This window comes from Eurytemora carolleeae, unplaced genomic scaffold (assembly GCF_000591075.1).
Source record: "Eurytemora carolleeae unplaced genomic scaffold, Eaff_2.0 scaffold947, whole genome shotgun sequence".
In the NCBI taxonomy this organism is placed as follows: domain Eukaryota; kingdom Metazoa; phylum Arthropoda; class Copepoda; order Calanoida; family Temoridae; genus Eurytemora; species Eurytemora carolleeae.
Window position 1 is genome coordinate 21,581 of NW_019396871.1, and position 14,775 is coordinate 36,355.

At 31.2% G+C, this 14,775-nt stretch overlaps 1 protein-coding gene across 1 annotated transcript in view; it reads right to left on the bottom strand.

Annotated features, from left to right (window-relative positions):
- LOC111709581 (nephrin) overlaps window positions 1-14,775 on the bottom strand; it is a gene marked incomplete at its 3' end in the record, with an annotated part of 40,759 nt that overhangs the window by 18,650 nt on the left and 7,334 nt on the right. Inside the window, exons 5-12 of the mRNA XM_023483314.1 lie at window positions 13,241-13,298; window positions 7,617-7,696; window positions 5,881-5,943; window positions 5,299-5,370; window positions 4,774-4,884; window positions 3,563-3,603; window positions 2,935-3,035; window positions 2,398-2,456 (exon numbers count right to left, since the gene is read on the bottom strand). Of these exons, the coding sequence (XP_023339082.1) occupies window positions 2,398-2,456; window positions 2,935-3,035; window positions 3,563-3,603; window positions 4,774-4,884; window positions 5,299-5,370; window positions 5,881-5,943; window positions 7,617-7,696; window positions 13,241-13,298 (585 nt within the window). The remainder of the gene's footprint in view (window positions 1-2,397; window positions 2,457-2,934; window positions 3,036-3,562; window positions 3,604-4,773; window positions 4,885-5,298; window positions 5,371-5,880; window positions 5,944-7,616; window positions 7,697-13,240; window positions 13,299-14,775) is intronic.

Genomic DNA, 14,775 nt, shown 5'->3' on the forward strand with positions numbered 1-14,775 from the left:
AACCTCAAGTCCTCTAGTATATACTGTAACCTCGAGTACTCGAGTATACACTGTAACATCGAGTCCTAAAGTTTACACTGTAACATCAAGTCATCGAGTATACACTGTAACCTCAAGTCATCGAGTATATACTGTAACATCGAGTCATCGAGTATACACTGTAACCTCAAGTTCTCGAGTATACACTGTAACCTCGAGTCCTCGAGTATAAACTGTAACCTCAAGTCATCGATTATTCACTGTAACTTCAAGTCATCGAGTATAAACTGTAACCTCAAGTCATCGAGTATATACTGTAACATCGAGTCATCGAGTATACACTGTAACCTCAAGTCCTCGAGTATACACTGTAACCTCAAGTCCTCGAGTATATACTGTAACCTCAAGTCCTCGAGTATATACTGTAACCTCGAGTCCTCGAGTATATACTGTAACCTCGAGTCCTCGAGGATACACTGTAACCTCAAGTCCTCGAGTATATACTGTAACCTCGAGTCCTCGAGTATACAGTCATCGATGAGAAGAATAATATTTATTCGAACATGCGTCAATCTATAAATGAAAAATTAATCCTTTTTTTCGTTAGAATATATATTTATAACTTGTGAAGTGACAAGCCTGGTCCGTGACATTTCGAAAATCATACAATACAAAATTGGTTGATAATAAAATGTATGCATTTCTAACAACAAGTTTCTTAAAACTGTAAATTTGTAAGTTTTTAGAAAGGGTGTTCAAAAAGAAATAGATATTGGATATCTAAACATATGCAAAGGTTTAATTTTTGTTTCCGTTCCACTGTTGACTTTTTATATCTGTACCATCGGAGATATTTTAATTAATATATCTCCGATGGTCTCCGAGATATATTAGTATAGTAATTAAGATTTTACAGAAAATTATAAAGCTGTGCAGATTAATAATAAGCTCATACAACTTAAATTAAAGGAAACGAGATCTGGAAAACAATAAAAGAATTAACCTACAAATAAAACGGGAGAGGGTTGCTTAAACTCCGCACTACAAAAGCCCATTTTATTACTTAAAGGGACTGTAAGCGTAATTTCCAGTCACCCTCATGCAGAAATGGCAATTCCCGAATCACAATGGTGCCCTTGAAACTTTAATCTGATTAAGAGTGCGGAAGATACCAGACCGGTGCTTTTCTGACTAAAAAAGTGTTTATTTCTGAAAGTTTCTCCATTGCTTCTTTTAAGCAAGAAATTAAAAATAAACATTTAAAAGAAGAAACAAAACGTTAAAAACTAAATTATACTTTATCAGATAAAGGTTTCAAGGGTACCGTTGTGAAATCGTATGATTTTAACACAGTTTTATATCAATTTCTCGAGATAGTAACATCAGATAAAACTTTCATGGGTCGCGATCAAGAGCTAAAGTGATTAGCTTTCAGCCTATACCCCCTTTCATTTTTCCTTTACTGTCCCTTTAAAAGGACTGTAAGCGTAATTTCAAGTCACCCTCATGCAGAAATGGCGATTCCCGAATCACAATGGTACCTTTGAAACTTTAATCTCATTAAAAGTGCGGAAGATACCAGACCGGTGCTTTTCTGACTCAAAAAGTGTTTATTTCTGTAAGCTTCTCCATTGCTTCTTTTAAACAAGAAATTGAAAATAAACATTTAAAAGAAATAAAACGTTAAAAACTAAATTATACTTTATCAGATAAAGGTTTCAAGGGTACCGTTGTAAATCGGGTATTGCCATCTTTGCATGGAGAGTCACTTATAATTACTCTTACAGTCCCTGTAAAAATTCCAAAATAATGTGTATATCCCCTTGAATCCAACAAAATTGTACATTTTTAGGTAGGTGGGGAGGGGGGAGAGCGGGGGTGGTGTCACTTCTTGCAATTCCGTCCTAGATTACAGTATGGAATGTGAATTTGTACAAAGTATAAACGGACCAAATGTAAATTGACCGACTGTATATCCAGTATCACTCCATAAAATAACACAGAAATAAAAAAATGTTCAATTCAGGCGTTTTTATAATAGGATGTTTCAACATAACTTTTTGTTGAAGTATACTAAGATACAGATAAGGTGATTAAAAGATTAACTTTTGACAGATCATAAACAGGTCTTACATACAGGGTTACCCACAAAAAATGAGACCGTAAAGACGACCCAAAAATCTAAAAATATTACGCTTTGAAGCTTGCTTTTTGGTGTTTGTACTCAGTTGAGTATTTTGATGGTTTACTAAATGATTCAGCATAGATCTAAGCAGGTTTTTGGCCTACAATTTACCCTGGATGGAAGGAAATGAACTAAACAAGTTTCGTATATTTGTCTCATCCTTGTTGGGTAGCCCTGTATGTCACATCACATCATCACATGCTGTTGGATTTAATGATTAAATTCATACTTACAAGCGATTATTAACTTGAGTTTTCGGTAGGCAAAATTGCTTCCATTGGAATTTAAAGCCCTAAAAAATCAATTGATTAGTTTTCAGTTAACTTCAGAATAGCAGATCCTATAAAGCAATTGATTAGTTTTCAGTTAACTAGATATAGACAGTTCCTAAAAAAGCAATTGATTAGTTTTCAGTTAACTTGAGAATAGCAGATCCTAAAATAGCAATTGATTAGTTTTCAGTTAACTTGAGATTGACAGATTCTAAAATAGCAATTGAATAGTTTTCAGTTAACTTGAGAATAGCAGATCCTAAAAAAGCAATTGATTAGTTTTCAGTTAACTTGAGAATAGCAGATCCTAAAAAGGTTTAAAGGGTACCGTTGTAAATTGAACACTTCCATCTTTGCATCGAAATAGCACTTGAAATTACGCTTACACCCCTTGTAAAGTTTCTTTTACTATTTGCATTCATGACGTAACTGAGTCATCAATTTGCAAGACCCTGGGTCGACTTTAAATTGCCTTGACCTTATCCCTGAATATATTACCTGCAGGAAATATGAGCTCCTTGATCGTCCTGTTCAATATTTTCAAGATGAACAGTATTAACTGATTGTCCATTGATAATCTCTGATTTATCATCCAAGAGCTAAAACAAAATATTTGATTTATAGTTTTATAGCAGTATAGCGCCCATTTTCTAAGATGTTCTTTTTGTTCATATTGTAAAACAATAACAACAACAAAAATCGTGGGTTTTATAAAAAAAAATCGTGGATTTTCAAAATTTCACGAAAATCGAATTTTGTTGGAGGCTAAATTTGAAATTTTAATCATCGATAAACCTTTTCTGGGGTCATGTAAGGTGCCACACAAAATTTGGTTCAGCCTTTTTTACGTTTAGTGGATACAAACAGACAAACAAACAGAAAGACAACTTATCTACATATATAAAGATGCGTTGGTAATTAGATGGAAGCAATGTTAAGGTTTATTTTGTACATGACAGATGCAAGACACGGGAAAATACGTTTTAACATGAGGGCGTTCAAGAAAATTTCATTTACCTATATATATATATATATATTGGGAACTAAGGACATTCAACTTTAATAGAGCGATAGATAAATTAAGCTTTGTTATACTTCTTTAAAGATCTGCACCCTTTTTACTTACTTTATTTCCTCTCCACCATTGAAGACTGGGTTCAGGTTTACCTAAATTATTCATATGATATTAGATGGTTTCTTGGCCATTTTTAATTCGAAATTATACGGGGAAAAATGCTATTGCGCGAAAAGAGATCTATATAAAAAAGCGAATATACAATTTACAATAATTTACATGTTTAATTGTACCGCACACACTTTTGCTCGTACCAGCCAGTCAAGAGAACCCAGTGTGTTTAAAGTAACAAATAAACACTCTTTCTAAACTCATGAAGGGTCGCTTAGAATTACTCCTACAGTCCCTTTAAAGACATTGTATATCCCTTAGAATAATTATATAAACGCTCGCTATAGTCTCCGCAATCTCTGGTGAAACTGTCCTTCCCTCTGCAGTAATAGTATATTTATCTTAACTTTAATTCTCTAAACATTAGCTCAGCTTAGTACTATTATTATTACGTTTTAAAGGATTCATTGTGGATCTGGAATCAACCCCCCCCCCCCCTTCATAATAATTTGTTTGTTATTTCACATTATAATGGTTAGTTTAATATAACGAATATGTTATACATCACTTTGCAAAATTGACATTTTGACTTATTTTGAAACCAGCTGTTTGTAAGCGATCATATTTTCTTTTCCGAATCGTCAATATTTAATCAATGTTGCGGGTTTTGAATATTTGATATTGAAGAAAACAACACTGATAAATGGGAAAATTGGATTAACAGCTTTTTAAAGGGGCTGTTCACAGATTTCAAACACAAGCAAAAATTGTCACTGTCTTTTGCAAAAAAGAAAAGTGCGCTAAATAAATGATATGATAAGCTTAGTTATGATTCTAAACTTGAAAGTGAGATTAACATGATATATATTTTCAAATATGTGAGCAACCCATTTAAAGGTTTAATTATTATACATAAATATCTTTATAAATTTTAAGCTTTCGATTTCTAACTTTCGGAACTCGTCAGTCGTTTGTCCTAGCTCTCTATTCATTAATTTTAAATTAATAGTACAATTGAATGAAAAAATAAACCTTTAACTTATTTCCAATTAAGAAAAAAATCAAAAACCATTTCCTTTACAATAATAATAAGGATATTAGGACAGTCTAGAAACGTTTTTACGAAGAAAATGCCGATATTGCAAAAAAACGTACGCAAAAATGTCATCAGTAATAACGTCGTTGCAAAAATTTCCTTTTGGCATACTGACCTCCGTTTGAAACACATGTAGCAACTACCTTTCCGCCGATCAGGATAGGACCAAACTCATCGTCCAACCGCCGACCGTTCTCATCATAGATTAACGGGGGATGAGGAGGAACTAAAAATGACATTTTAAGAATAAGTAGACATAATTTTAGGTGACCCTGCATTCATAGTGTGCCATGTCCGATTCACAGCAGTAACCATTTAATCTGAGTAAAATATAGCAAGATGTCGCGCGTCGTTATTCTATATTTTAAAGGTTGGTCCCTGACAGTTTCCTTCTTTGAAATGATATCTGCTGCATAAATTAACAACACACTTTTAAGAGACCCCACAATTGAAAATAATCAATTTTTCATATTAAAAAATATATCCGGCCTCCAGACAAACGATTGAAGGTGCCTTTAAAATCAAGAAAATGTCAGAGGCCTGTGCGCGCATTAACATTTTTTTACATCCATTTATTAATTTTTAAAAATGTAAAAAAAACTTAAAATTCGCCATTAAAAAATAACGTTCTTGAGCTTACCTATTACTGTTAGATTAAGTAGATTATGTTTCGTTGGGGATCTTTTGAAATCAGCTCGACATTTATAAACTCCTAAACATAAAATTATAGAAGGTTTTAATTTCAAGGTTTTAAACAAGTGTGGCTTTCTGTTTACAGAAATAATATCTTGTGTTCGACAAATAGAAATTGACTATGGACAGTTCGAATTATAGAAAAAACAACCTTATTTTGTACACTTTTGATATTCTAAACTTAGGTAATTTAATCTAAAATAATTAACAGTTTGAAATATCCAAATTGAAAGACATTGAGTTGCAAAGATATAAGGATTAGAAAATCTAAGTTTGTGAAAAAGAATTAATTTCTTTTGTTAGAACACTGACTTCTTCTTATTGTTTTCATTTCATGCTGTTCACTTCTGTTTTCCTAGTCACAAGATTTTACAGGTCCAAATAAAATAATTCCTCCAAAAAATATTTTTTTAAATGTTCAAATCCACCAATGAAATTTTTAATTTGAAAAAAAGGTTATGTGAGGCAAATTCTACAGCTAAAATGGGGGGCACGAAACTCTCCGAATGTCTTTTACTTTGATCCTTACCCTGATCTCCTGGTATCAGGTTTGAAATGACCAAGGCCGATGGTTCAACCACAGCTCTCATTACTAAAAAAAACTTAACATCAAAAAAGAAAATAATCATATTTTACAGTGTGATCAATACAACTATACAGTGATAACCAGAAAACTGTAGAATAGGTAGACGACAATAAAGTAATACTGTAGTGCATTTGATGTTGTTACAAAGCAAATAGCTTTCATAGTAACTTATAAAATCACTTATCAAGTGAAATGGGCCTGTTTGCATTGCACAATTGCTTTGTCTTATGTTCATTGGACTATTTCAAGTAGAACTTGAGTCTAAAAGTCGTCTTCGTATCAAAAGTTTTCTGGTTTTCACTGTATGGAATAGGAAGACGACTGTTAGGAACAAGTTGTGATTCTAAATCATCAAATGAACCTGGAAAACATCAATTGTGCAGTCTTTATAGTACACAGTTCCATAAGTGTGATAGATTTGTTTCTATTATTAAAAATGTGGAAAAGTTGACAACGAATTTGACTACTGAAGAGTATGAATAACTTAATGTTAAATCAAATGTGAAATCAAAAGCTGAAATATACATTCATAAAATTCAAATCCTTGCAGTATATTGTTTTATCTATGATTATACTGTAAATTCTAATCCTTGCAGTATACTGTTTTATCTATGAGTATACTGTAAATTATAATCCTTGCAGTATACTATTTTATCTATGATATACAGTAAATTCTAATCCTTGCTGTATACTGTTTTATCTATGAGTATACTGTAAATTCTAATCCTTGCAGTATACTGTTTTATCTATGAGTATACTGTAAATTCTAATCCTTGCAGTATACTGTTTTATCTAAGAGTTGACAGTAAATTCCCGTTTGAAGTACCGGACTCACCATAAATAAGCTAGGGCAAGCTGTACAGTACAGGTTTGAAGTACCGGACAGACTATAAAGAAGCTAGGGCAATCTGCACAGTACAGGTTTGAAGAACCGGACTGACTTTAGGGAAGCTAGGACAAGTTGTACAGTACAGGTTTGAAGTACCGGACTGACTATAAAGAAGCTAGGGCAAGTTGTACAGTACAGGTTTACCGGACTGACTATAAAGAAGCTAGGGCAATCTGTACAGTACAGGTTTGAAGTACCGGACTGACTTTAGGGAAGCTAGGACAAGTTGTACAGTGCAGGTTTGAAGTACCAGACTGACTTTAAAGAAGCTAAGGCAAGTTGTTCAGTACAAATACAGACCAAAAACGACTAAAAAGGGACAGTGCAACAAGTTAATCATCTATTTCTTGGTAAATTATTCTGATATATAAGAAAAAATACTGTGCATCTTTTATAGTTTTTAATCCCGATTTTCATCATAAAACGATGTAACCTGAACTTTTTCAACTTTGTTCTTGTGAACAGGGCGTCACAATATTCATGGGAAGGTAGAGACGAATGAAAGAACGTCTTTGATTTCTAATCTTTTCTAAGGTCATTTAAAGACAAAAGATTTTTCTTTTTTAGTAAATTTCAAACCTGATTGGTTTTTAAGTATGACAGACCACATTTTTAAAAACTCTAATGTAAAGAATTCCCGGTGGTATTTGAATTGTTACTTGAATGCTATTACTTGTGTTTTAACAAAAAGTCGATACCTTAGTGTAATAAGACAATGCAAAAAAAGACTTTTAAATTCCATGTTTATTTTGACACTCTGTTCATTGAATTATAAATCTTTTATTTAAACCTGCTCTTGTTGGCTCGTCAAACAGCGTTCTATCTGAATAATGTCGAGCTGAACCAGGAGAACGATTTCTCACGTCAAATCTGAAATGTAAAAAAATTAATTAATTATAAAATATTAATTAATATTGTCGTCATATTTTTGCTAATTGAATAACTAGTAATCTAAAGAAATTTCTGTTTTTGAGGTTCAATGAAAAGTTTAAAGAGACTGTTACGTGATCTCAACTTTTCAACTTCCCGTCCATTTAAAGCGTTATAAATGGGGAGGGGGGGGAGGGGAGAAGACTTTCAGGAAAAATTTAGATTTACATAGATAAATGAATAAAAACTGTTTGCGGTCAAAACTAAATTGTTTACCGAAAAGGGGGCACAAAGCGCCCTGGATGCCTATTCATTTATACGACGAAAGTTCAGTTAAGACTGGACTGTAAATAGAATTTTATGAACGTAAAACTGAACGCTGCCAAACATTGCTGGACACGGAACATCGGAACGTCAATTAATATGAAATTTATTTTTAGATAAAAGCATTAAAATGTTCAATTATGAATTTAAGACACGTAGACCTTGTATAAACTTATAAACTTCTTGAACAATGTGTTTTTTATGAAGATCACAAAAATACTGTTTTCATAAGAAAAGCAGATAAAAAATAAGAACAACCTTGAATAATATATTTCTTGAACATGTAATCTTAATACAAAAATAGCAAAGCTCATTTTACAACAGTACCGGCTTCAATAGCTGAATCTTACCAAGTATGAATTAGATATCCATGTTTTAGTTTATTTAAACTACTTATTTTCATTTTTGGTTTCTCTGCAAAAGTGACTTAAGCATTTCTTAAAATAAAAAAAACATTGGAGAAATTCACAAACAAAAAACTTTATCAGATTAAGGTTTCAAGGTTACCATTGTATAAATCATGTATTGCCATCTTTGCAGGCGTCACTTAAATTTTCGCTTACAGTCCCTTAAAAAGGGTTGTCAAAGTTTTTTCAAGTGACCCTTTCTTCAAACAGGGTTAATTATTTTGTTATCCTTGATTTTGTCTAAAAATGGTTAATTTCCATTTGATTTTTTCTATAAAAGTTCTTCCGGTTTTATGCAGCAAAGACAAAGAAAGAAATTAAAACGTATATCACTTTTCAAACTGTTTATCGTTGTGCAGATATATACACAGGTTTATAGAGTACCAGTGTGAATTAGACATGGACATGACAATGTTTAATATGGAGGGTCATTTGAACTTATGTCTACAATTCCTTTATCAATCATTAATTGGAGAAATTCACAAACAAAAAACTTTATCAGATTAAGGTTTCAAGGTTACCATTGTAAATCATGTATTGCCATCTTTGCAGGGAGCGTCACTTAAATTTTCGCTTACAGTCCCTTTAAAGGGGTTGTCGAAGCTTCAAATGACCCTTTCTTTAAACAGGGTTAATTATGAAATAATAACACCGTAACCTGTAAACCTCTATTTGAACAAAAATGATTTGTTATCCTTTATTTTGTCTGAAAATGGGTAATTTTCATTTGATTTTTTCTACAAAAGTTCTTCCGGTTTTATGCAGCAAATACAAAGAAAGAAATTAAAACGTATATCACTTTTAAAACTGTTTATCGTTGTGCAGATATATACAGGTTTATAGAGTACCAGTGTGATTCAGACATGGACATGACAATGTTTTAAATGGAGGGTCATTTGAACTTACGTCTACAATTCCTTTATCAATCATTTACTGTAACAAAATTTCATCATTTTTCATTTTATTGTATTCGAAAAATACTGATTATAAGTAACCAGAAAATGAGATTTTAGATAAGAATGAAAACCGGGTTTTTGCAAAGATTTTGTCTTTATCCTTTAAGATGAATCTTGACAGAATATGCTGTGTACTCTACATGATATATAAATGTTAGAAAATATGCTCCAAAATATCCTTTCTTATTATCATATTATGCTTTTCAAATCCCTCAACAACATGTCAACCATCTAATAATCTTTATATATATATTTTTTAATCTTTCAATCTTCAATATATATATATATCTTTATATATCAACATTCAACATATATATTTCTTTCTTTTTCAACCTTCAACATATATATTTCTTTATCGTTCAACCGTCAACATATATATTTCTTTATCTATCAACCTTCAACATATAGATTTCTTTATCTATCAACCTTCAACATATATATTTCTTTATTTATCAACCGTCAACATATATATTTCTTTATCTTTCAACCTTCAATAAATATATTTTTTTATCTATCAACCTCCAACATATATATTTCTTTATCTATCAACCATCAACATATATATTTCTTTATCTATCAACCTTCAACAGATATATTTCTTTATCTAGCAACCTTTAACATATATATTTCTTTATCCAAAAACCTTCAACAGATATATTTCTTTATCTTTCAACTTTCAATATCTATATATCTTTATACATCAACCTTCAACATATATATTTCTTTATTTATCAACCTTCAACATTTATATTTCTTTATCTATCAACCTTCAATATATATATTTCTTTATCTATCAACCTTCAACAGATATATTTCTTTATCTTTCAACTTTCAATATATATATCTTTATATATCAACCGTCAACATATATATTTCTTTATCTATCAACCTTCAACACTTATATTTCTTTATCTATCAACCTTCAACAGATATATTTCTTTATCTATCAACCTTCAACATATATATTTCTTTATATATCAACATTCAACATATATATTTCTTTCTTTTTCAACCTTCAACAAATATAATATATATTTCTTTATCTATCAACCGTCAACATATATATTTCTTTATCTTTCAACCTTCAATAAATATATTNACAGATCAATGAGCCTACACTGTCACAGATCAATGAGCCTACACTGTCACATTCCAATGAGCCTAAAATTTGACAAAAACTCTTGTTTATATCGGCACGAGACAAACAATTCTAAAAAGAAGTCCAAAATTGAGAACCCCAACTTTTTCGCCCTTTATATGATCGTACTTTTGTAGAGCACTGCAATTTAAAAACATTTATGAATTTTTTCATTTACATGGCCGTCATTGATAATCGAGCATGTAAATCCTTAAAATTACGTCCACAGTCCCTTTAAAGGGCGATATTTTATCTTCATTTTGAATCTAGATTTAAACAAGAGATCCCTATCAAGTTATCGAAAGGCTTTAATGTATTAATATTAATTGAAATATCTTAATTTGATAAAATGTTAATTTGTTCAACTTGGTGAGTTTGATTAAAAGGATTATTGGATATTTGGAGCTTAACTTTTAGAATTGCCCTTTAACAATGTTGACAAAAATTCAAAATATTTAAGATTCAAGTTATGAGAAATTCCTGATATTATAGATTGGATTTTTTTTTCAAACGTGCACCAAAAAAATTTTTAGATGTTTAGTTTTTTCTGAAATAATTCAATTTTCATGTTTCTAGATTAGACCAACTGCAAATAAATCAAATTATTCTAAGATAAAAAGGTTTCCAATCTTTGATAGAAAGCTAGGTAAACCTCTCGAAATGCAATAATAAATATAGGGGTTCTGGCTTCTCAATTAATCTTTATAAACAAACCTCGTAGGTATTTATCTTAATATCCTAGAATCAAGATTACAGAGAATATCTACACTGTTAGAATATATATATATAGATTCACCAAATATTGTGTCTTGAACAGCTAATAAATTGTTAGACATTTTTAACATTATTTCATCAAATTCTGACAAATCGTTCGTAGTAATTTCTAAACGTTTTTGACATTATGTAGAGCTAAATGATTGGTTTTGACAGTGCTGTGTAGCACAAGGTTTTGACAATGTTGTGTAGAACAAGGTTTTGACAGTGTTGTGTAGAACAAGGTTTTGACAGTGTTGTGTAGAATAAGGTTTTGACAGTGTTGTGTAGAATAAGGTTTTGACAGTGTTGTGTAGAACAAGGTTTTGACAATGTTGTGAAGAATAAGGTTTTGACAGTGTTGGGTAGAACAAGGTTTTGACAGTGTTGTGTAGAATAAGGTTTTAACAGTGTTGTGTAGAATAAGGTTTTAAAAAGGTTTCCAATCTTTGATAGAAAGCTAGGTAAACCTCTCGAAATGCAATAATAAATATAGGGGTTCTGGCTTCTCAATTAATCTTTATAAACAAACCTCGTAGATATTTATCTTAATATCCTAGAATCAAGATTACAGGAAATATCTACACTGTTAGAATATATATAGATTCACCAAATATTGTGTTATGAACAGCTAATAAATTGTTAGACATTTTTAACATTATTTAATCAAATTCTGACAAATCGTTCATAGTAATTTCTAAACGTTTCTGACATTATGCAGAGCTAAATGTTTGGTTTTGACAGTGTTGTGTAGAACAAGGCTTTGACAGTGTTGTGTAGAATAAGGTTTTGACAGTGTTGTGTAGAACAAGGTTTTGACAGTGTTGTGTAGAACAAGGTTTTGACAGTGTTGTGTAAAATAAGGTTTTAACAGTGTTGTGTAGAACAAGGCTTTGACAGTGTTGTGTAGAATAAGGTTTTGACAGTGTTGTGTAGAATAAGGTTTTGACAGTGTTGTGTAGAACAAGGTTTTGACAGTGTTGTGTAGAATAAGGTTTTGACAGTGTTTTGTAGAACAAGGTTTTTACAGTGTTGTGTAGAACAATCCGGGGTAAGTTGTTGGCCAAAAACGGTCACTCAATCAAACAGTATAATCACCGGCCCTACCAAGCTAGATATACTGAATGTAAACAGAACAAGAAGTTTTCATTGTTATCCATATCAAAACCCTATCCATCTATCTCTGTTTGTATCCATCAATAAAGATGATGCTTCTCTGGCTTATGTCAACAGTGAATAGACAGATTGAGACCAATGTTATGAATATGTATTAATATCTTGCCAAACTTGGGTATAACAAGTTACAAGTTAACAACTCACGTCAAACTAAAGTATATTGCACGCAAGATTGAAATCTTATATGTTTTCAACCATAACTTCTTTAACTGAAGAATCGTTGTAAAGAAAAAAATTGTTTTGAATTTCTAATAAATTTGTTATTTCATACTTGTGTGCATAAAATCAAAACTAGAGGAGCTGCGAGGTCACAAAGTTGCACCAGTGATGTCTCATAATTTGTTAATATATCCTCATATCTAGTTTTCAGTGAACAACTAAGAATTGGGAAAGTTTCAATACCGTACGGAAGAATCTTTAATCCTATCACAATTGAAAATCCATCAATTAAAGATTTACTTTTCAGATATATTAAGTACAGGGTTACCAACAAAGGATGAGACAGTAAAGACGACCTAAAACAATAAAAAAAGAACAATCCCAATGTTAAATTAAGGCTCCTGCCTTGAATATAGTCTTTAAACAGGTTTTTACATGATTCAGCAAAGAAGAAAACAAGTTTAAAGTTGGAGGGAATCATGAATAGAAGGAAACAGACAGTATATGTATAGAAATATTATACATGAATCAGTCTTGTTATTTTATAAACGGGGGTCACTTGAAGTTACGTGTACTGTCCCTGTAACGGAAATTAATTGTGTTTTATAGAAAATTTTGGAAATTAACTTACGTGTAAACAGGGGATGCGAACCCGATCTTGTACCAAAGAACCAAAAGTAATTCATCTCCTGAAATTATATTTTTAGTTAGATCGACTTTCAAACAAAATATCAGTTTGTATCATATGTAGGAGGGAGGAGGGGGGGCGAGTATGGCGCCCCCTCCCCCCTACTGAAAAAGTTAACCTTACAGAGCAAAATGGCGTATAGTTAAAAATAAAATTAGACACACACACTGACACACCCTGCCTCTGCACTTAAATAAATGCCAAGAAAGATGATTTTTCAAATGGACTTCGTCATTTCAAATATTTTGAAATCTTAGAATCACATTTTAATGGATTAAATTACAGCTTTATTAGAAGTTTAAAATGTCCTCTTCATATTAAAATAAACAGAATGCAACCAAAACATTTAATGATCTTTGTTTATATTTCTGTAAATGAAGAAACTGTGGAGCTGTGTAGATTGTGGAATTTCTGAAAAGAGATTTCTTATGCAACAATGCAACAAATTGGCAAGATGAAGAAATAACATGATTACGGTNCATTTAATGATCTTTGTTTATATTTCTGTAAATGAAGAAACTGTGGAGCTGTGTAGATTGTGGAATTTCTGAAAAGAGATTTCTTATGCAACAATGCAACAAATTGGCAAGATGAAGAAATAACATTATTACGTTAAACTAAAGTAAATATCAGATTAGATTGTAATAACAACACAAGATTAAGATATAACATGACCACGTTAAACTAAAGTAAATATCAGATTAGATTGTAATAATAACACAAGATTAAGAAATAACACGACCACGTTAAACTAAAGTAAATATCAGATTAGATTGTAACAATAACACAAGATGAAGATATAACATGACCACGTTAAACTAAAGTAAATATCAGATTAGAATGTAATAATAACACAAGATTAAGATATAACACGACCACGTTAAACTAAAGTAAATATCAGGTTAGATTGTAAAAATAACACAAGATGAAGATATAACACGACCACGTTAAACTAAAGTAAATATCAGGTTAGATTATAAAAATAACACAAGATGAAGATATAACACGACCACGGTAAACTAAAGTAAATATCAGGTTAGATTATAAAAATAACACAAGATGAAGATATAACATGACCACGTTAAACTAAAGTAAATATCAGGTTAGATTGTAAAAATAACACAAGATAAAGATATAACACGACCACGGTAAACTAAAGTTAATTATATGTCTTAAATCATAACTCATCACGAGGTCGCAAAGTCGTGCCCACAATGTCGCAAAAATAAACCTTCTCCTTCTGTTCACGTTCAAAATCGTATTTTTGGGTTAGTTTAGAAAATAAAAATTAATCTTATCATCGAAAATAAGTAATCTTGTTCAATTATTAGTTTATATTATCTCATTATTCTAGTTTCTCATTTTTCACAGAGATGTTCTGCAGATTTTCTAGAATTGTTATTGAAAAGACGACATTTGAAGAATTTGAAGAAATCTGCGAATAAATTCAAAGAAAATAAGAAATTCAATATAATAAT